The 23,439-nt window shown below is 36.4% G+C and overlaps 1 protein-coding gene across 1 annotated transcript; it reads left to right on the top strand.

The window, feature by feature from the left end:
- Positions 1 to 8,463: 8,463 nt before the first annotated feature.
- On the top strand, positions 8,464 to 21,692 carry LOC140890025 (uncharacterized). The gene is made up of 8 exons (XM_073297775.1): positions 8,464 to 9,117; positions 9,252 to 9,288; positions 9,468 to 10,057; positions 10,505 to 11,006; positions 11,322 to 12,137; positions 12,222 to 12,839; positions 14,062 to 14,305; positions 21,524 to 21,692. Exons 1-8 carry the CDS (start codon positions 8,464 to 8,466, stop codon positions 21,690 to 21,692), a joined length of 3,630 nt encoding a protein of 1,209 aa, XP_073153876.1.
- Positions 21,693 to 23,439: the final 1,747 nt, after the last annotated feature.

The raw sequence follows: 23,439 nt of genomic DNA, 5'->3' as shown, positions 1-23,439 counted from the left end.
GATTTAAGAAATGGTTTCTTAGTAGCACATGCGATGTCACTAATTTGATCTTCAAGATGTATTGCATAGTTATCGAATCTTGAGCGACTCTCGATATACCAATGGTTGTTGATTTGATCGGGATATATGGATGAAGGGACCGTACTGTACGCTAACCAAAATCTACTGGTTCTTGTAGGCACTATCAGTGATACCTAGGGAATCATGGGGCGATGTTGCTAGGCGCTTTACCATGATTCGTTGGGCAAGTCGGAAATCGTTGTTCCGAGTCACAAGGAGTTGTGAGCCCACGGCTAGCTGTATCCCTGAACCATTGAGGGTCACACAGTGTAATGGAGTTTTAATCCCCGTTGAGATAGTTAAATTTAAAAAGTTAAATTTAATGAATAAAGAAGTTGGACTTCTTAAATAAGAGTAAGGGAGTAGGATTTCCTAAAATGACATAGGGATGTACATTTTTGGAAACCACTGAATTCGGATTCAGGAAAATTTATCTTGACTTTAAAATGTGCAGAAATGGTTTCTGTGCACTTTGGTAAAATCGTTTTATCAATCGGAGTCACGATGAATTTTATATTAATTTCTGAACATGCGGGCTTTGCTTGTCGGGCCTCAACTTATGACTAATGGGCCCTAAAGTGTTAGTGGCCTGCATTATAAATAAGTTATTGAAGTACAGAAATTAGACACAACAGGTCATAATTGAGAGACAGAAATTTCGAAACCCTAGCCTCTCTCTCTCAACAAATCGGCCGAACCCTCCTTGCTCTGTCAGAGAAATTCCGGTCTGTGATTTTTAATTGCAGTCAGGAATAACGAATTAGATTCGTTTAATCTCTTCGCAGAAAAACTTCTGATAGATTTTCTAGTGCAATCTATCAGAGGGATTTAAACCTCATTCGTGGACCTGATTGAAGGAAAGAATATTCATCAGTTCCAGGGAGAGACAACAAGAGCAGATTAAATCTGTTGGTGTCCAATAATCTCGCTTCGAGATTAAAGGTAAAAATTACATAACAGTTATTTAATTTTTACACACACAAATAATTTAATCGTTAAACGGTTGATACCCACACTATGGAATTGTTCCATAATAAAATTTTTAAACTTCCGCTGCACCGGGTATCAATCGTGATTGATCTGAACGCCAGTTATCCAACACTTGTCCACCTTTGCTTGTCTCGAAAAAATCTTTTCGATCCGTTCGGGGTCTAAAGGTTTTTTCAAATTCTGGCTCCTTCTGATTTGGGTATTTTGGGCAGATATTCTCTGACCATCGTCCAATATGAGCCATGTTACAGAATTTTCGGCGAGTTTCTTTACTCCCCGGCAGCTTGTTGTTCCACAAAAGATTTTTCTTCTTTTCGAAGAGTTCTTCCGCAAATGCTGTAGTTTTTCCTGTCATTGTGTTTAATAGGAACGATCCATTCACAGAATTCTGATAAAATTTGAATGGAAATTTGACTTTATCCATCTCATTAAGACAGACCCAAATACCCCATGCCCTTCTGGTTGAGATCTTATTTTCCCCGAAAGTGGACACCAAGGGTATTTCTTCAGTTTTAGGATCTTTGATAAATTTATGACTGTTTATATCAGGTCTCCTCAGCTTGATAAAATGGAAGAGTTCGTGTGATCCTTTCACTGTTGGTTCTGGAGCTGCACTGAAAAAGTATAACTCAAGCACATCTCCTCTGGCCAAATGATCATTATTTGCCCATGTTTCTTGGACTGCTTCCTGGATCCATTTTGGTAACTGTGATATCTCCGGAAAGCTTGGTGATGTTGTATAAATTGAGGCCAAAGCCCCAAATTCATACCAGAGTTTTACATCTTTAGGATTGATATTGTTTTTTAGCCAAACCCTTGGATATATTCCTGCAACATCAACCCTGCAAGTGTTCGGGTTGATTTCACTCCTTGTATTCAATTTCTCCCACCTTTGTTGATAAACCTGGAATGGAGAAATAATAGATGGATTAGTATCAATCTTAGATTTGCCCTTGCCAGTGTGGTCCTACGATTGATCTCTTCCTCTTTTACCCCAGAGGCAGAGGGTTGACTTTTATCCTCATCAATTGTTGCTTCATCCAGATCATCAAAGGCTGATGATAGATTAGCACTTGTTTCTTGAGTTTTAGATTCCTCAACATCTTGTTTCACAACCGGTGGTTGTATTTCTTGTTCTTGTAAAATAAATGGTTTTAGCATATCTTGTTTATGAGAAACCAATGGTTTTTCTATAGCCTTCATAATTGGCCCTTGAATAGCAGCCCATAGTTGTGTTTGAGCTTGCATACATCCTGTAATTCGATTAGATACTTTGATCCGACCAGCTTTTTGTAACATGTCGGCCATTTCAGCATTAATGGCTAACTGGTTGAACTCGTTTTGAAGCAACCCAAGGTGTTCCCTGAGATGCCTCTGCATTTTCATGATGGAATCCACGTCACTGCCTTCCATCTCTTGTTAAGAAATCTGCAAGAATATTTTCATGAGATTTAATAATAACAATATCAAAAATATAATTTTGACATAATGCTTGCCATCTTAATAACCTAGCTTTCTCAGGTTTAGATTCAATCTTATTTTTTAGGAAAGCTTTTACCTGGGTGTTATCAACCTTCAGAGTGAAATTTTTTAGCAAGTAAAAATAATGACCATTTTTCAAAAGCCCTTTTAACTGCATAAAATTCCTTCTCGTTGATATGCCATCTAATGGCCTCAGATTTTGAAAAAAGACCGCTACAGTATCTGCATGGTATTTCCCCATCTGGAGTGATCTTGGTAAGGACTGCTGCCCACCAATCGTCACTGGCATCCGTAAATAATACCAGATCATCTTCATCTACGGGTATAGCCATTTTTGGGAGATTCTTACATATCTCTTTTAATTGGTTTACCCTTTAGTATGGTCATCGGCCAATATAAACCTAGCATCATTTTTTAACAAAGGACTGAATACCTTTCTGTACATTGCTAGATTGTTAATGAATATCCCTGCAAAATTAACTACTCCAATAAAACTCTGGAGTTCTTTTACATCTTTGAGTTTGTCTGGAAAATTCTTTACCTTTTCCACAATATGGGGTTGTAGAATTATTCCAGTTTCATCAATCTCAATACCGAGGAATTCAATTTTCCTCGTTGCTATGACTGCTTTATTTTCAGATAAAACCAGTCCTTTTTGTTTACAAATTTTAGAGAAAATCTCTAAGTGTTTAACGTGTTCGTCTATATTTTTTGATGCTATAAGAATATCATCAGTATAAACAAACATAAAGTTGAAATAATCTTTAAAAAGGTTATCCATTTTTCTTTGAAATATCTGGGGTGCATTAGCTAATCTCATAGGCATAACTTCCCAAATATAGTGTCTTTGTAGAGAAGGCTGTGAATTTCTTACTTCCTTCTTCCATTCGAATCTGGTAAAATCCAGACTTACAATCAAATTTTGAGAACACTCTAGCATTTTGTATATAGCTAATTAGGTGTTCTCTACTCGGTATGAAGTATCCATCAAACTCCAGAATTTTATTAATATCTTGGTAGTTAATAACTAGCCTGGGTTTCCCTCTTTTTATTTCACCATGATTTCTAACCAGAAAACCTGGGCTGCTATATGGTTAAACTCCTTCTTTGATTAAACCAAGGTCCAAATGTTCCTTGATAATCATTCTCATATCCCCTTGATCTGTTATGTTCATCGGGATAGGCTTATATCTGATGAATTCATATTCTTTGCCTTCCTTTAGAGTAAGACTGACTTTGAGTTGATTTCTATCCCACCATGCCAAAGGATGCTCGTTGTAACTTTCTTTGAGCCTCTTTTTGACATCTTCAAGGGATACTTTATTCTCTAACTCTATATCTCTATGATTTAGAGTTACCTTGAGAAGCTCCATATCCACTATTTAGAGTTCTTGTTCTGTTGTTATTTTCAACATGGTTTCTCCAAACCTTCTTGGATCTTTCATTTTTGGGTGAAAAAGTTGTCCTTTATCACCACGCTGACTACGAAATATTATCGGCAATTGTCGATAAAAATCAACCTGGAGTCTTTGAATGATAATTTTATGATCACAAATTGTAGTGAACATAAGTCTTCTTGACTCATTGTCTTGTGTGTACTTCTTAAACATTTGTAAGAAGTTATTTCCTAACAGGATATCAGCTCATGTATCATGGAAATAGATTGGTGGTGTTTTTACCTTGTACCAAGGTGTTTGACATGCACCTCCCATAAGGATCTCTGCTTGTTTTATTCCTTTGCAAAGAATTAAAATTCTTCGAGAGAAATCTCGTCCAGCAATTTTTGGCAATTCTTCTTCACATTCTTCAGGGAAGACTCCTCTTTTTGCTGTACAAATTCCTGCTCCCGAGTCAATATAAGCTGCAAAATACTCAGCCCTATATTGTTCATATAACATCCCTATTGGAATGTATATGGAGAAAGGACTTGTTGTCATTTTTTAAAGGGATTACTAAATGGCCCCACCATTTTTAACAGACTGTGTTGTAACTCAGTAATCCGATTAAGACTATTTACCTTTAGTTTTCCTAAGGCCTCAGAAGGTAGAGTATGGTTACTCTTTTCTACTTCTTCAATGCGTTCTAGTAAATCATGTTCATGAATTACTAATTTCAACTGTTGCTTCTTCCTCTGTCTGTGAACAGAGTTCTCGAATCTGATTAAGGGATTGTCCCTTATCCAATTCTCTTGGTTTTTCATTTCGTAGAATTTTTATTGAATCCTCCAAGTCTTTTCTTTTTCCATGAACTCTATTCCTTTTTCAAGGAGTTTCCATGGTTTATGGTCCTCCAGGAATTCTAGACCAAGAATGAGTTGATCCATTTCTTTTCCTGGAATTTCCCAGATTTGAAATTCCAATTCTTCAATATTTATCACTCCTTAGTAAGTTTTTTTTTCCTGTTGTTTCAAATAGTAAATCGAGTTACAAGGGAACAAGTTCCGATGACTTGTAATTTCGAATACTATTTTCACTTCTTTCCATCCTTCTGGAGATCTAAGTTTTCCTATTATAGAAAACTCTTTTTCTTCTGGTGGAATTTCTTGAATATGAGATTTTTCCCATCTCCTGCTTGTCATTCTGTCTACTTGGAAATATAACCTTCGGGGTTCTATTTTAAGGTATCTGTATAGAACAGGTCTGTCTTGAATTTGAATGTTTGTTTCCTGAATTAAAGGAAACTCGATTCTTTTCGGGTATATTGCTTGAGCAACTTTCCCAAAGATCTCTGGAATTTCAATGAACTTATTTCTAATAAATAATTCAGAATGGTGAGTATTAAAAAGAGCATATGAAATTTGATACGTAATAGAATATGGCCTATTACCTTCCTTCATTAGTTTTTTTTCCTTGAAGTTTTGATGCAAAGTCAAGGCTCGACTAAAATCTCTATCAGCTAAATTGTAGGCTATTCTTGGATAAATAACTCCCACAATTTTTTCTGCACATAAATTTCCCGAGATAGTTCCTAGAACCGCATCTTGTATATTCCCCATTCTTTTTGTAATGCCCAGAATTTTCTTAAGTGATTTCGCATGCATAACTCGGAAATAATTAAAATTAAAAATTTTAGAAATGGGTTAAATGTATTTATGTGAATTATGTGATTATATGTTCATGATTTAATTATTAGTTTTAGCATTTAACCCGCATTTTTGCCATTTATGGAATTTTTTTTTAGAAATATTAATTTTGATCGTGTAGACGGGACCGTGGATGAACGAGAAGTTAGATTTTTAATCAAAATATTTTATGAGGATTTTATGAGCCTTAAAATATTATTTTAAGGTATTATTTTCAGAAAATAATGGGTTATGTTTAGATAATTATTTATGGAGTCAATTTTGACTAAAATGAGTTATTTTAAAGGCTTTTAAGGGATTTTGAAAATCCTTTAATTAAATATTACGAAAATTTATCTTTTAATTAGTTAAATTTTTAAGAGTTGTATTTGTTTTAATTATCTTCCTATTATCGACTCAACAATTTAGATAATTAGAAAATCTCCAAAGTTTGTTATATATAGACTTTGTGATTCTCATTATTCACGTCAAAAAAAAAATCCCTAGCCGCCATCTCCTCTCCAACCTCTCTTCACGCTTCTAGTAGAGAAAACACTTACACACACACGATTTTTGAAGATTTATTTGAAGCTTTGAAGTCCGTTCGTCCCGTAGATCATCGTACGCGTCGTAGTCACGTTTTTAATTCAAAAATCATCCAAGACACGTTTGAATTCTCTCCTTTGAACAACATTCAAGTTATATATTCTGTTTTTAATCATGAAACATTATGTTAGTGTTCTATGAATTGTTTGCATGAATATTATGTGAGTTCTAAGCATGGTACACGAATTTATTCATTTTTTTTCATGCCAAATCTTCACGTTTTCTGCCATGGATTTGTTCTGTACTACTGGCTCATGGTTCTAAGTTGTTTTGGGGTCCTTGAGGTCGATCTAGATGGTTGCATGTGGGTGGAATAGGCCAGGGCCGAAGCCCTCTTCATTTTTTTGTGCACAGGTCACAGGTTCAGGGTTCTGAGGAAAGGGGGTTCGTTCTCCTTCCTCAGGCCACTATTTAATGCGTGGTTTGTTGGGTTTGAACCTCTAGGATGTTATCTAAGATTGAGAAGTGGTTTTGCGTTCATTGGTGGTTGGTGCAGGCTGTACGAACCAAAATACAGACACTGCTCCAATCTGCGCGCGAGCTGCGAATAGGCAGAATTGCGGAGCTTCGTTCTCACTCCATAGTCGATGGTTTGGTCTGGTTCTTAACTTGTTGGAAACTTCTGGAAGTAAGCTAGATGTAGGTGGAGGATCTCCAGCCAAGGGCGGCTGGAGCTGGGCGGCCGACGGCGAGAAGCAGGAGCTGCTCGTGGCCAAGGGCAGCAGGGAAAAGGGGATCGGGTTCTGTTATTTTTTTCGGGCGGGGCTCGGGCCTGGGTGGTCCGGGTCGGGTCCAACATGTCATGGGTCGAGTTAGTTGGGTCTGGGTTAGGTTAGTTGGGCTAGAGTATTTTTAATTTAAAATAATTAATAGTCTAAGTTATAATTAATGGGCTTAAATAAATTGTTTGGGCTAAGATTTATATTAATGGGCTTAAGTTAAGTTATTGGGCTAGTCTAGAAGTTTATGGGCCTAAGTCTAAGGAGTCAGCAGCCTGAACCAGTCCATGAAAAATATGCATGGTCAGTAAATATTTATTTAATTATTGCATGAATATTTTAGTAGGAAAAAGTATTATTTTTATCAGTATAAATATAAAATAATTAAATATATATTTACGGGAAATAAATTATGAAAATAAGATCATGAATGATTTTCTTATGATATGCATGATAATGTATGTTTATGCTTATGATAATGCATGTATATGTATGATGTTGGGCATAAAAATATTTTAAGAAAATTGAAGTGAGTGTGTGATAACCTACGGGAATGGAGATGGGTTGCCTAGGCCCGGAGACCTTTCCATATGACACGGGGCTGTGGGTCGGGATACTGGGGCCCGATTGCCTTTCCATATGACTATGCTCATGATTGCCTACGGGCCAAGAGGTGGATATTCCCACCGCCACGTACGTTGGTTAAGATTGATCAATCGACATGACACGTCACACAACATGGATATAACCTTCGGATTTTTTAATGCCCTAATTAATTGACGCGTGATGATTATGTTATGTTATGTTATGCCAAGAGATGAACATGAGTAGTATATTTTAGGACATGCATGAATATATATGTTAATTATTATATATCTTGCATGTATTATATGTTGCATCTTTTTAATCATATTGTTATTATGAGATAGAACGTGTTGAGCCTCTAGACTCACTAGACTTGATTGGTGCAGGTGAGCAGGTAGACCTTGATGTTGAGACTCTAGCTCCGACTGGCGGTGAGGATGTATGAGCTCCCAGTAGTGGCTAGCCCGTGACCTATGCTCCAGTTTTTATTTCAGTGATTTTGAATATTATTATATTTTCCACACAAGTATTTCACAGTTTTATGATTTATCAGACTGAGGATTTTATGAAGTTTGAATGATGTTATTTTATTGCATGGATATTTTTATGGAAATTTTAATTAAGCTTATTTTCATATATGTATGGGCATATATGTATACGCTTATTTTTAAATTAATATACATAGAATTTTATATTTATTTAGCATGTGTATTTTAAAAAAAAAAATTAGTAGTAGTAGGATCGAGTCCTTTCAGTTGGTATCAGAGCAAGGTCCTTGGAGGGTACTAGCCTACTGCGTGGAGCTCAGAAATATCACTACCAGTCTGTAAGTTTTAATGTTTTAAGTATGTTTATGTTATGAGGCTTATGATTTATGCTTTAATGATTTAAGTTATGGTAGATTTTAAGTACGCTTAGTTATGCATTGCGATCACGTGAGAGATTTATGGAAATTGCAGTATGGGTCCCCGAAGAATTCCTCAGGAAATTGATACCAATAATGGCGACCAGATTGATGGGAATCGTCCGAATCCACCTCCACTTACTCCATTTGAGCAAGCCAGTGTGAATATGCTGGCCGGGATTACTAGGTTGTTGGAGAACCAGGCGACTCAGCCGAGGAAGTCTCACGAGGAGGATGTAGCAGAGAGGTTCAAGAAGCAGGGACCCAAGGAGTTCAGTGGTACTACTGATCCACTCGTTGCTGAGGAGTGGATCCGTTCTATGGAAGTTATCTTCACTTATATGGGGATCAATGATGCTGATAAAGTAAGGTGTGCCATCTTTATGCTGAAGGAGGATTCAGCCTTATGGTGGGAAGGAGCAGTGATCGGAGTGAACTTGGCTACCTTGACATGGACCGAGTTCAGAAGGATGTTCTATGAGAAATATTACACTGCAGAGGCACGTGGCATTCTGATTCGAGAGTTTATGAGTCTCCGTCAGGGAGACAAATCTGTTGCTGAGTACGTGAAACAGTTTGAGCGGGGATGTCATTTCGCGCCCTTGATCGCGAATGATGGGGCAGAGAGATTAAGGCACTTCACTTACGGACTGCGACCAGATATTAAGCATGATGTGTTTATGGCTGATGTGGCAGACTACGGGGCAGCGGTAAGAAGGGCGGCGAGATCGGAGCAAGGGAGGAAGGATATGCATGCAGCCTATCAGCGCGTAAGCTACCGGGGCACATCGCGATGAACTGCTCTAATGCGAGGAACATCCCGGGGCGTGTTTATGTCATTCAGGCAGAGGAGGCTGACCCAGACACGTCTTTGATCACGGGTAATCTTAACTTTTGTATTTAAGATTTGATAGTTGCATGTCTGTTATAAGTTGCATGAGAAATTCTTTTTTTATGAGCTAGTAATTGGGTATTAGTATTCTTGAGGGCATCATTATGAAATATGGGTTTAATTAATTGTCCTTAAGTGTATGCTCGTTGGGAAATTTTTTGAATACAGGGAAGATTCTCGTTAGAGGTAATTCTACGTATGCGTTGCTAGACTCAGGAGCTACGCATTTGTTTATCTCTCAAGAATTTGTTAGGCGGGTTGGCATCATACCTGAGGATGTTGTTACGGGCTATGATGTTACCTTGCCATCTGGCGAGATTCTTACTACCTCTAATGTACTTAATGGCATTGAGTTGGAACTTCAGGGGAATATGATTAGAGCCGATCTAGTGGTTCTACCGATGTCAGGATTTGATCTCATTCTTGGCATGGATTGGTTATCAGTTAATGGAGCTTTGATAGATTTTTGGAGGCGATCAGTTTCAGTGAATCCGTCAGACGGAGATTCTTTCATATTCTTTGCAGCTCAAAGCAGTGGTGCTTCGCATGTCATATCTTATGTGCGTGCAAAGAAGTTATTGCGCAAGGGTTGCCAGGGCTTCCTTGCAAGTTTAGTAGTTGCAGCGGATGAGCCGTCTTCTAGATCTATTGCAGATGTTGAGATCGTTCGTGACTATCCGGATGTCTTTCCGGATGATGTGGCAGGAATTCCACCAGTTAGAGAAGTGGAGTTCAATATTGAGCTGTTGCCTGGTACTGTGCCTATCTCCAAGGCACCGTATCGTCTTGCTCCTACAGAGATGAAAGAATTGAGAGACTAGATACAGGAGCTACTAGAGAAGGGTTTCATCCGTCCCAGTGTGTCACCTTGGGGTGCACCAGTCTTATTTGTGAAGAAGAAAGACGGCAGCATGAGGTTATGTATTGACTATCGAGAGCTGAATAGAGTCACCGTGAAGAATAAGTATCCACTGCCGAGGATAGAGGATTTATTTGATCAGTTGCAGGGAGCTTCGGTGTTTTCTAAGATCGATCTGCGATCGGGTTATCATCAGCTTCGAGTCAGAGAGGAGGATGTTTCGAAGACTGCTTTTCGGACGCGTTATGGGCATTACGAGTTTATGGTGATGCCATTTGGCCTGACTAATGCTCCAGCGGTTTTCATGGATCTCATGAACCGTGTCTTTAGGCCATATCTTGACCAGTTCGTCATTGTCTTCATTGACGATATTCTGATATATTCGAGGAGCTTGGAGGATCATAGACATCATTTGCAGATAGCTTTGCAGACTTTGAGAGAGCAAAAGTTATTTGCGAAATTCAGCAAGTGCGAGTTTTGGCTCGAGCAGGTGGCATTCTTGGGCCACATTGTTTCTAAGGAGGGCATAGCAGTGGATCCATCAAAAGTCGAGGCTGTCCAGAATTGGGGAATTCCGAAGAATGCCTCTGAGATACGCAGCTTCTTGGGTTTAGCCGGCTATTATCGAAAGTTCATCAAGGGTTTTTCTTCTATAGCAGTACCCTTGACATCATTGACTAAGAAGAATGTCAAGTATGTTTGGAGCCAAGAGTGTCAGAGGAGCTTTGATCAGCTTAAGGAGGCACTTACTTCTGCACCAGTGTTGGCAATGCCAATGGATCATGAGGAGTTTGTGGTGTATACAGATGCGTCTAAGATGGGCTTAGGCGCTGTTCTTATGCAGAATGGTAAGGTGATTGCTTATGCATCGAGACAGTTTAAGGATCATGAGAAGAACTATCCGACGCATGACTTAGAGCTTGCAGCTGTTGTGTTTGCGCTCAAGATATGGAGACATTACTTGTACGGTGAAAAGTGTCAGATTTTCACTGATCACAAGAGTCTCAAGTACTTCTTCACCCAAAAAGAGTTGAATATGAGACAGCGCCGATGGTTGGAGTTAGTTAAGGATTACGACTGTGACATTAGCTACCACCCGGGTAAAGCTAATGTGGTAGCCGATGCTTTGAGTCGGAAGAATTCAGTGTTGTCTTGTGTTTCAGTTCAGCAACCTCTACAAGCCGAGATTCAGAGGTTTGACTTAGAGATCTACCCCAGTGGGTGTGCACCGAGATTATCCGCTCTTGTGGTACAACCGACTCTACAGGATCGGATTCGAGAGGGACAGACCACTGATGAGCAATTGCATCGCATGATGCGCAAGGATGAGTTGAAGGGTAGTCTTCTTTATACAGTGGATGATGACATTGTTCGACACAGAGGACGTATGTGGGTACCGAGTACTGATCAGTTAAGAGAAGATATCATGTCAGAGGCACATGCATCTCCGTATTCCATCCATCCAGGGAGTACGAAGATGTACCGAGATTTGAGGACCCTGTATTGGTGGCCGGGTATGAAGGGAGATATTGGTCGGTTTGTTTCCGAATGCTTGACTTGTCAGCAAGTCAAGGCAGAGCATCAGCGACCAGCGGGATTGTTACGACCACTTCCCATTCCGGAGTGGAAATGGGAAAACATCTCTATGGATTTTGTAGTTGGGCTACCGAGGAGTAATAGAGGATCGACAGCGATTTGGGTGATTGTCGATCGACTCACCAAATCTGCACATTTTCTGCCGGTGAGGACTACTTTTACTATGACTCAGTTTGCAGAACTTTACATTAAGGAGATAGTAAGACTTCACGGTATTCCGGTATCCATCGTGTCAGACCGAGATTCAAGGTTCACTTCTGCATTTTGGAAGAGTCTGCATACAGCTTTGGGGACTAAGTTATTGTTCAGTACTGCTTTTCACCCTCAGACAGATGGTCAGTCGGAGAGAGTAATTCAGACACTTGAGGATTTTTTGAGGGCATGTGTGATGGATTTCCAAGGCTCGTGGGAGTCGAGATTGCCTTTAGTGGAGTTTACTTATAACAACAGTTTTAAGGCGTCTATAGGTATGGCTCCATACAAGGCTCTTTACGGGAGGCGATGTAGATCTCCTGTGCACTGGGACGAGGTTGGAGAGAGGGTCATGCTAGGACCCGAGATTGTGCAGCAGACAGCGGATATTGTAGCTCAGATCCGAGAGCGGATGAGGACCGCACAGAGTCGTCAAAAGAATTATGCTGATCGACGACGACGAGACCTCGAGTTTGCCGTGGGAGATCATGTATTCTTGAAGGTCTCGCCTATGAAAGGCGTTATGCGTTTTGGTAAGAGAGGCAAGCTCAACCCGAGGTATATCGGTCCGTTCGAGATTTTGGAGAGGATTGGCACGTTGGCTTATCGATTGGCACTACCACCGAGCCTTTCGAAAGTTCACAACGTGTTTCATGTATCTATGCTTCGGAGGTATGTCTCTAATCCGTCGCATGATTTGGATTTTGAGCCTCTACAGTTATCACCAGAGCTAGCATTCGAGGAGAGACCCGTTCGGATCTTGGCTCGTGAGGAAAGGAGACTTAGGACGCGGTCTATTCCGATGGTCAAGGTCCAGTGGCTGAATCATTTCGAGGAGGAAGCTACTTTGGAGACCGAGGCCGACATGAGGACGCGTTATCCAGGGTTATTTGGTACGTAATCTAATTTCGAGGACGAAATTCAATTTAAGGGGGGGGGGGGGGAGAGAGTTGTAACGCCCAGAATTTTCTTAAGTGATTTCGCATGCATAACTCGGAAATAATTAAAATTAAAAATTTTAGAAATGGGTTAAATGTATTTATGTGAATTATGTGATTATATGTTCATGATTTAATTATTAGTTTTAGCATTTAACCCGCATTTATGACATTTATGGAATTTTTTTTAGAAATATTAATTTTGATCGCGTAGACGGGACCGTGGATGAACGAGAAGTTAGATTTTTAATCAAAATATTTTATGAAGATTTTATGAGCCTTAAAATATTATTTTAAGGTATTATTTTCAGAAAATAATGGGTTATGTTTAGATAATTATTTATGGAGTCAATTTTGACTAAAATGAGTTATTTTAAAGGCTTTTAAGGGATTTTGAAAATCCTTTAATTAAATATTACGAAAATTTATCTTTTAATTAGTTAAATTTTTAAGAGTTGTATTTGTTTTAATTATCTTCCTATTATCGACTCAACAATTTAGATAATTAGAAAATCTCCAAAGTTTGTTATATCTAGACTTTGTAATTCTCATTATTCACGTCAAAAAAAAAAAATCCCTAGCCGCCATCTCCTCTCCAACCTCTCTTCATGCTTCCAGTAGAGAAAACACTTACACACACACGATTTTTGAAAATTTATTTGAAGCTTTGAAGTCCGTTCGTCCCGTAGATCGTCGTACGTGTCGTAGTCACGTTTTTAATTCAAAAATCATCCAAGGCACTTTTGAATTCTCTCCTTTGAACACCATTCAAGTTATATATTCTGTTTTTAATCATGAAACATTATGTTAGTGTTCTATGAATTGTTTGCATGAATATTATGTGAGTTCTAAGCATGGTACACGAATTTATTCATTTTTTTTCATGCCAAATCTTCACGTTTTCTGCCATGGATTTGTTCTGGACTACTGGCTCATGGTTCTAAGTTGTTTTGGGGTCCTTGAGGTCGATCTAGATGGTTGCATGTGGGTGGAATAGGCCAGGGCCGAAGCCCTCTTCATTTTTTTTGTGCACAGGTCGCAGGTTCAGGGTTCTGAGGAAAGAGGGTTCGTTCTCCTTACTCAGGCCACTATTTAATGCGTGGTTTGTTGGGTTTGAACCTCTAGGATGTTATCTAAGATTGAGAAGTGGTTTCGCATTCATTGGTGGTTGGTGCAGGCTGTACGAACCAAAATACAGACACTGCTCCAGTCTGCGCGCGAGCTGCGGATAGGCAGAATTGCGGAGCTTCGTTCTCACTCCATAGTCGATGGTTTGGTCTGGTTCTTAGCTTGTTGGAAACTTCTGGAAGTAAGCTAGATGTAGGTGGAGGATCTCCGGCCAAGGGCGGCCGGAGCTGGGCGGCCGACGGCGAGAAGCAGGAGCTGCTCGTGGCCAAGGGCAGCAGGGAAAAGGGGATCGGGTTCTGTTATTTTTTTCGGGCGGGGCTCGGGCCTGGGTGGTCCGGGTCGGGTCCGACATGTCATGGGTCGAGTTAGTTGGGTCCGGGTTAGGTTAGTTGGGCTCGAGTATTTTTAATTTAAAATAATTAATAGTCTAAGTTATAATTAATGGGCTTAAATAAATTGTTTGGGCTAAGATTTATATTAATGGGCTTAAGTTAAGTTATTGGGCCAGTCTAGAAGTTTATGGGCCTAAGTCTAAGGAGTCAGCAGCCTGAACCAGTCCATGAAAAATATGCATGGTTCGTAAATATTTATTTAATTATTGCATGAATATTTTAAGTAGGAAAAAGTATTATTTTTATCAGTATAAATATAAAATAATTAAATATATATTTACGGGCAATAAATTATGAAAATAAGACCATGAATGATTTTCTTATGATATGCATGATAATGTATGTTTATGCTTATGATAATGCTTGTATATGTATGATGTTGGGCATAAAAATATTTTAAGAAAATTGAAGTGAGTGTGTGATAACCTACGGGAATGGAGATGGATTGCCTAGGCCCGGAGACCTTTCCATATGACACAGGACTGTGGGTCAGGATACTGGGGCCCGATTGCCTTTCCATACGACTATGCTTATGATTGCCTACGGGCCAAGAGGTGGATATTTCCACCGCCACGTACGTTAGTTAAGATTGATCAATCGACATGACACGTCACACAGCATGGATATAACCTTCGGATTTTTTAATGCCCTAATTAATTGACGCGTGATGATTATGTTATGTTATGTTATGCCAAGAGATGAACATGAGTAGTACATTTTAGGACATGCATGAATATATATGTTAATTATTATTTATCTTGCATGTATTATATGTTGCATCTTTTTAATCATATTGTTATTATGAGATAGAACGTGTTGAGCCTCTAGGCTCACTAGACTTGATTGGTGCAGGTGAGCAGGTAGACCTTGATGTTGAGACTCTAGCTCCGACTGGCGGTGAGGATGTATGAGCTCCCAGTAGTGGCTAGCCCGTGACCTATGCTCCAGTTTTTATTTCAGTGATTTTGAATATTATTATATTTTCCGCACAAGTATTTCACAGTTTTATGATTTATCAGACTGAGGATTTTATGAAGTTTGAATGATGTTATTTTATTGCATGGATATTTTTATGGAAATTTTAATTAAGCTTATTTTCATATATGTATACGCTTATTTTTAAATTAATATACATAGAATTTTATATTTATTTAGCATGTGTATTTTTTTTATAAAAAAAAAATTAGTAGTAGTAGGATCGAGTCCTTTCATTTTTATCGCATACTACGATATCTATGGGTGAATCTATTCCTTCTTTAAAAGTAGCCTTGATCATAATCTGGATTGCTCCAATATGAATCCAAGACATTGTTTTTGCTACTTCTGCTTTTAATTTCTGTAATTCTTCTCGAATTTCTTCAAAGGAAATTAACTGCATTTCAATTTGATTACTGGTTAATTCCATAGGGATCGCCATTTCCCTTCTGGATACCTTATAAATCAAATTATGTCTTCTTTGTCTTAGCCCTAGGTTTCCTAAGACTCTTTCAACTTGTCCTGCCGAAAATCCTTGGTACTTCTGTAATGTTGGATTTTCTCTCATAATCCTTTGGACCATATTATGAGATATCGTGGTTTGACTAAAGAACCCAGCCAAACTTTCATGTGTTTCATGGCGAAACACTTCCTCTTTACTCTGATTCTGATTCTGATTCATCTTCAGAAACTTCTCGACTAAACAATATCTCTTCTTCTTATATGCTTCCATCTGAGGGGATATCCTCAAATTGATGTACTTGGACTAGATCTTGAAAGAAGACCGCATCATCCATATCTGGTGTTGTTTCAAAGAGTTTAACTCCTTTTTTCTCGTTTTCTGGATAATTTGTAGATATATGTTCTCTTGCTCCACATGTCCAGCAATTGCAATCCTTGAAACTTTCACTTGCTCTTGTATGAGTTCTTCTGAAAGTTCTTCTTGATGGTGTTCTTCCCCTGCTTTGTGATGAGCCTATTGCTGGAGATGTTCTTGTAGGTCCACTTTTTCTACCTAATCTATAGGATTTGGCCTTTTGTTTGGACCAAAATATTTTGGTTTCCAATAAATTTTCATTCTTTTATTATAGGGATTATTTCTGAATTTCTTCCTTTTAAATCCCTGTGATCTGTTTCCAATGATTGTTGGAAGATCATTTTCTCTACAACACAAAAGTGTACGCTTATCTATACCCCTTATTTTCTTGTATTTCTTCTGTAATGCTGCCATATGGCACCATTCTGCTAATTTTCCTTTCAAAAAGGAGGCACGTCTTGCCAATGTATCAAGATTGCCTGGAACATATTCTTTAATCAGCATTTCTCTCCAGGGACTTGACATTTTTGCAAAAAATAGCTGAATAACTATATTTTCCTCGACTCCCGAATTCCATTTGTATTTAGTGAATAACATAATGTATTCATCAACTAAGCAGATATCATGTAACTCGAGGCTATAAAGAGTTTGAGTATATCTTCTCTTTTTCTCTGTATCTTGATTATTGAAATAGTCTACCCCTATGAATTGTGCTTTAAATAGGGTGGCCATTCTTTCTCCAATATCGCTGAGGGATTCTCCTGCTAAGATTGATTCCTTAGTTTCTTGCATAGTCATCTCCCATGCGATCTTAACAGATCCCATTAGACTCATTTCTAGAAGTTTAATGAATCCTTCTTTATTGAGATCTAATGTCCCTGCTGCTATTCTCATAGCTGACGTCCAATCATCTATAAGATCTTCTCTGTTTTTAAAGTCCAAAACATCAAGGTTTAACATAACCCCGTAAGGATGTATTGGATCTAAAACATTTTTTCCGTAAAGAGTTTGATGGAGTGGGATTTTACTCCTTCTCGATCTAGTTCCTGCTGGATGTGAATTTTCTCCAACCTGGAACTCACTATGTGGTTCTTCTGTTTTAACCACATATCTTGGGGGATTCCCTATGGGTTGTTCACCCTCGGGAGAATTCAGTTTTAGATCTACTACTTTGAGATTCGCAAAAGAATCCGAAAGATCTTGTAGATTCTCGAGATTTAATCTTTTTAAAGTAGTCATCAGATAGTGTTTTTCTCTGATACTGCTTTTATAAGATTAATCATCATTTCATCATTGGTTAAAGGTTTTTGGACCATTTTGGTTTTATCTTTCTGATGTAACAAAGGTTCGGTACCAAATGAGAGTGGTAACCTTCCTCCTGTATTTCCTTTTCTTGAACCCGAAGTGTGTTCTAGATTTATGATTTTATTTTGAAGATCCTTTAGGTTTCCAAGAATTTCTTCTTGTTTCTTAAGGATTTCTTCAATTTGCCGAGGTATTTCATACAGCTGATTGCTGTAATATTGTACCGTCTTTTGAATTTTTCTAAGATCTTCGGAGAGTTTAGAGGAATCTGGGGTAATCTCTAAAAATTGAGAGTTAGAAATCATTTTTCTTTATCTCTTCAAAATTAAGAACATTAATCACAACCTATGGTAAGTAATCTATTGTGAATAGATTAACTTGTTTATAGGATTTTATATGAATAAAATCCTCTTGATTCAAACCTTCGTTTGAAGTCATCCTTAAAAAAAAAAAATCTTCTCCTCAACAAAGAAAAACATGAATTAACGAATAATATTATGTTTGAATAATTAACCTAAGGCTTTGATATCATTTTTACGGATAATTCTTTGTACCATGAATAAACACAAAATCTTCAGATTTTAGCATAAAGTCTTTAGATTTTAAGCATAAAAAAACATAAATCCAGTACAAGAATTAAACAATTAAATATTCAAGTTATGTGATCCTAGAAAGCTATTGCAAAGAATCTTATGAATAAAAAACTAGGGCAAAGTCAAATTTAGATTTAAGGATTTATCACCAATTTGCTATTATTTAAACTTATACCGTATGTCACGGTATATGTGTCAAATTGGACTAATTTAATTCGCGATGGGAGACACGTACAAAATGATTGAAACGTGTCCATACACCCACTCTGCAGCCCATGCTTGCCACACATATATTAATATTATTATTATTTATCAATTGCATCATTTTTATTTCCCCTCTAAAAAACATCGTCATTCACTTTTTATTAGAAACCATAGTAAAAATCTCGAGGAAAAAATATATACAATAAAAATTATACGTAAACTTAACTTATATAAAACTAGGGGCGGAGCCAGAATCACGTAAGAGGGGGGCCAACGAAGAAGAACTGAAAGCGTAAATATGATAGATTTTTGATTTTTTTTAAAAAAAATTGAGATATTATTAGAAATGAAAAAAAGAAAAACAAGAAAGGGGGTAAGCTCAAACCTCTATCAAGATCTAAATAATTAAATAAGTTTCGAGTGAGTTTTAATATAATAAAGTTGTCGAACATGATCAAAATATTTAAATTGGATTTTTAATTGCAGCATTTCATGTTCTGCAAAGTTTTTTTGGATAAAACTTAGTAGATAAAACGAGATTCATTGCATTCAATTTTTTGCTAGTTTATTTAACACTATATATTCTATCTTTATCAATTAAATTACATTATGATTCATGAATATAGTAAAAATACATTGTTATCCACAAATATTTTAGACCAATTATTCAAAATATAGAAATAGTCAAACAAAAATAATCAAAAACGCAAAAATTAACAATGCAAATTTTATTTTTTACAATAAATTTTAGTATTTTTAACATTGATATCGAATGTGTTGTTCCATAAATAAATGAAACAAAGATTTAAAACAAGAAAAAATAAATAGAAGAATTAAGAAATATATGCTCTCAAGAAACCAAAACCTAATTTTTTAAGAAAAAATGATTTAAAATACACGATATGAAAAAAAAATACATAAAAAAAATCTGAAATCATTTACAAAATGCCCTTAAATATTTTTTTAAGGCAAAACGGCCTTAAATCTTAATTGGGTGTTGGTCGTCCACTCGGAAGAGTCGAATAGAAAAAATAAATCAAATATCCCATAGAAAAAGAGTTTGATCGTCACTTAAAATAAATTACTTTATTTTATTTGGAAAGCCAATTTATTATATATTAAAAAAATGTAACACAACCCATTAAAGTTTATTAAAAAAAATACCAATCAAAACAAATATATATATATATATACATTTTTTTTGGGGGGGTACAATGTGCCTCCGCCCCTGTATAAACCTATCTGAATGATGTTGGGATATCCAAACTTATAAAATATATATAAAAGTGTTTTTCAAAAAAAATTATAAAATGGTTTAAAATATTTTAAAAATAAATCTATAAAATATTTTCACGATTGAAAAATGATATGTTTTTTCTTCATTACTGCTTTTAATTTCATTTTATTTTTTAGCAATATCGCTTTTAATAATTTCTAAAAACGTAAAAAAACGCATGCATCTCAATTATTCTTACGATTCTTTAAAAACTAAATTACGATTCTTTAAAAACTACACTTCACGAATACTTTTCTAAACTAAACATTTTACAAAAACTAAACATTTGACAAAAAAATTTGTTAAATCAAACATATATTTTAAAATTTTCACCATAGTTCATTTTACAAAGGAATATTCCATTTTCAAATCAATATTCACTGGCTGTCCAATATATTTTAACCCCATCATAATGAAAAACTCTGACGACTTAAAAGGAACCAATACACTACCATCTCCAAATTTAAAGGACAAAGACTGAATATCAAACCTTTTTAACACTGCCTCGACCTTCAAAGAACTAAAGCTAAGGTTTGGAATCGTCAACCATTCCGAGAATGGAGAATATTTGATACACTGTAGTTGTCTTCTCTCGATTATAGGCGAAAGTTCTTCCATCGTATTCCGAAATACTGAAGCAAAACAATGGCTTGGTGCCTCATACGGCCTCCGGATATTAGCTTTCACCTCAGATCCTACTTTTTTTCGAAACATTTCTAAATAAAAAAAATAAAACAGTGTGTCATAAGTCATAACGAAAAACAACATAAAAATCAATAACTATACCTCAATATACATAATAAAAAACAAAATCATGTTCAACTGGCACTGAATTCTCTCCAACTCACATACTAAAAATATCAACAAAAGAGAATTTCAGTTACTGAAGCAAAAAACAGCTTCACCACCACTTGAACGTGCTAGAATATCTGACACTCTAGCACCCAAATTCATCATTCCCTTACATTTTCAAGAAAGAAAAGGCTAGGAATAAAAATTTGAGCCTCAAGGTTAAGCCAATGAAGAATTTCGGAAGCTATCCTCAATTCTCAACAGATGAGCAGATTGACTTACTTTGAAACATATGACTGTAAAAAGCAGTATTAAGTAAATTTCAAGCTTTTTACCTCGACTACAATGAATGGCAATTGGCAGAGATGAGATAAAAGGTCGGGTTAGGCTCAACCGAAATTACTGCCAGTATCGTCCTCACGTTTGCACTCACTGACAAATAAAAAGACTTCCAAGTTCCAATTCCAAATAAAGATAGTGACACTGGTTGATACACTAATATAGGTGAAAAAATTGATATTTTGACATGATTGTCATAAACTTGATTCAGGATTATCAAGACTGCAACAAAAATTATATGTGAATCATAAAGATTAATGCTTACTTGTAGTATATATTCTGAAAAATATAAACGAGAGTTGTTTTGAGAAAACTGAGAGAGGAATAAAAATGAATTTTAGCTTCAAACGTTTGGTCAGGGACCTTGAGGCTGAATTTTTTGATGGATTGTATTCCTTTAGTCCCTTTCATGCTCTTGTTTTATTATTGTTATTTTTACAACTGTGAAAAACTTAAATCCATTTCACTCCAAAAAGATAAAATTATTAAGCCAACAGATTCCCAACAAGTAAAGTAACAAATCATCACCAAATTATCAGCTCATGGAGTAACATTCAGCATTCTGATTTCTGAGGAGGAAAACAACAGTCATCTCAATCAGTCAAAGATTTGGGAGGAAATTGGTGAGGTGAATATGAAACATACCACACCAAAGAAAAATGAGAGGATTTGAAGTGAAACACTGATTAAACAAATTAAGCACAAATCTCATAAGATATTGGACAAATAGAACAAGTAGATAACAAGAAACTCACTTTCCTCGCTTCTTTGCTTCCAATCGTTGTCCCTTGTCTCCTGTTTCCTATCGTTTCCCATAGGTGTCACAAATTGGTGGGTTCCTACTGCCGGTGGGTTCTTGATGTTGACTATAAGATAAGAAAATTGGTGGCACAAGATTTAGTTTTCTTGACCGGCGTCGTAGAAATTGGGAGGGAAGAAAAGCGATGCAAATCGGTGGGGTTGGCTAGGGATTCACATGAGATGTGAAATTGGGGGAAAAAGTAAATGAATGAATATGAAATAATAATAATAATAATAATAATAATAATAATAATAATAATAATAATAATAATAATAATAATAATAATAATAATAATAATAAATAATGGGCAAAGGTAAAAAAAAAATAATTAAAAGGGAAAATGAGATAAAAGATGAAAAATGGAGTGAAAATAAATTTTTTGGGCCAACAGGGAGTGCAGAATAAAGAGTTATGACACGGGGACTGATCTTCAACTTTTGATTTTGATTGAGGATTTATCCCCCAATTCTCCCATAGAATAAATAACATATAAACTTAAAAATTTTAAGAATAATAAATACATAAATTTTCAAGTTATAAAAAACGTAAGTCTCAAAATAATAAATTATCTGGAGTAAAATATTTGTTTTAGGTCATGTTTCATCTCTTATTCGCAAAGAAATGAAATGTACAAAGCAAATTTAATTTTGATGTATTTAAATATTTTTTTAAAAAAATTATATCATTAAATATTTATCGTTTTAAAATAAAAATTCAAAAGTTAAAAATATCAAAAAAAATAAAAATTTAAATTAAATATTATTTTTAAAAAATTATGTTTCTCCACGCTTTTTCGCGTTTTATTGCGCTTAATATGGTCAACCCTTTGGTTGACCGCTTTTTCACGCTTTTGTCCTAAGCGAAGTTTTTTGCTCACGTTTAAGCGTCGATTTTTCGCACTTTTTGGAACACCGTTTTTTATATAATAATAATAATATGAGACGGTGTATCTATATCTATATCTATACTATTATTTAAGCGCGAATAAGTGAAAACGGGCCAGTTTCCTCCCGGCTCTAGGTTAAAAAAAAACCATGTGTCGTTCCTTGCTCTGCACCGCCCAACAAGATCCAAAAGCGTCGACAGAAGAGTGGTGGAAGGGATTGGTGCTTACCGCTTCTCCCGTTGGCTTCTCATCGCTTATTTCGAGAATCAAGTGTGTGTCATTCTTTCTTCTTCCCATCTTTCTACGTGGTGTGGCTTCTTCTTGGGACTGGAGAGCGTCGTGCGGGTTTGTTCTCCTTGATTTTTTTCCTCTTGTTTTTACCCACATGTTGTACACTATTGTCTGCGTTCTCAGATCTTCTTTCTCTTTTGTTTAGATTTCTTTTTCCGAGTGTGGGTTCGTGCTCTATGCTATTTTTGTTCCCTCTTCTTGGGATTGGACATATTCGGCTCGGTTAGTTGTTTCCTTGCATTCTTGTTCCCTTTTTTTTGTGTTCTGGTATGCTCGTGGTGTGAAATCCCGGATTTTTAAGGCTACGAGATATTAAAATCTTGATTTTATTTAATTATCTTGAAGGTGATTGTACCAAGATAAATCAATATCAAGAATATTAGATTTTTAAAGTTTGCATATGGAGATAAAATATATGCAAGATAAGTATATTTGGTGAGAATCTTTTCATATATTTATTTATTATTTATTAATTTTGTGAGATATTTAGTTTACAAAAATAAGATAAGTAATCAAGATTTAGATGGAGTCAAATCTTGGAGATAGAGTCATATTCAAATTTTGAATACCAATATCCTAGTCAATCTCAAACTTCTTTTGGTGCTTATAAATAGAGGAGCAAGCCGTAGGAAAAATCACACTCAAACATTCTCTATTTCCTCTCCATATTTTCGATAGGAAGCCTAGCAAATTAAGTCAAGAATTCTGCCAATTTTTCCTCCAAATTTCGAGAAGCAGGCTATCATTAGAGTCAA

The sequence above is a fragment of the Henckelia pumila genome, chromosome 3 (genome assembly GCF_033568475.1).
Source record: "Henckelia pumila isolate YLH828 chromosome 3, ASM3356847v2, whole genome shotgun sequence".
In the NCBI taxonomy this organism is placed as follows: Eukaryota; Viridiplantae; Streptophyta; class Magnoliopsida; order Lamiales; family Gesneriaceae; genus Henckelia; species Henckelia pumila.
Note: the sequence above shows the minus strand (reverse complement) of the source record. Positions and strands in the feature narration are given on the sequence as shown.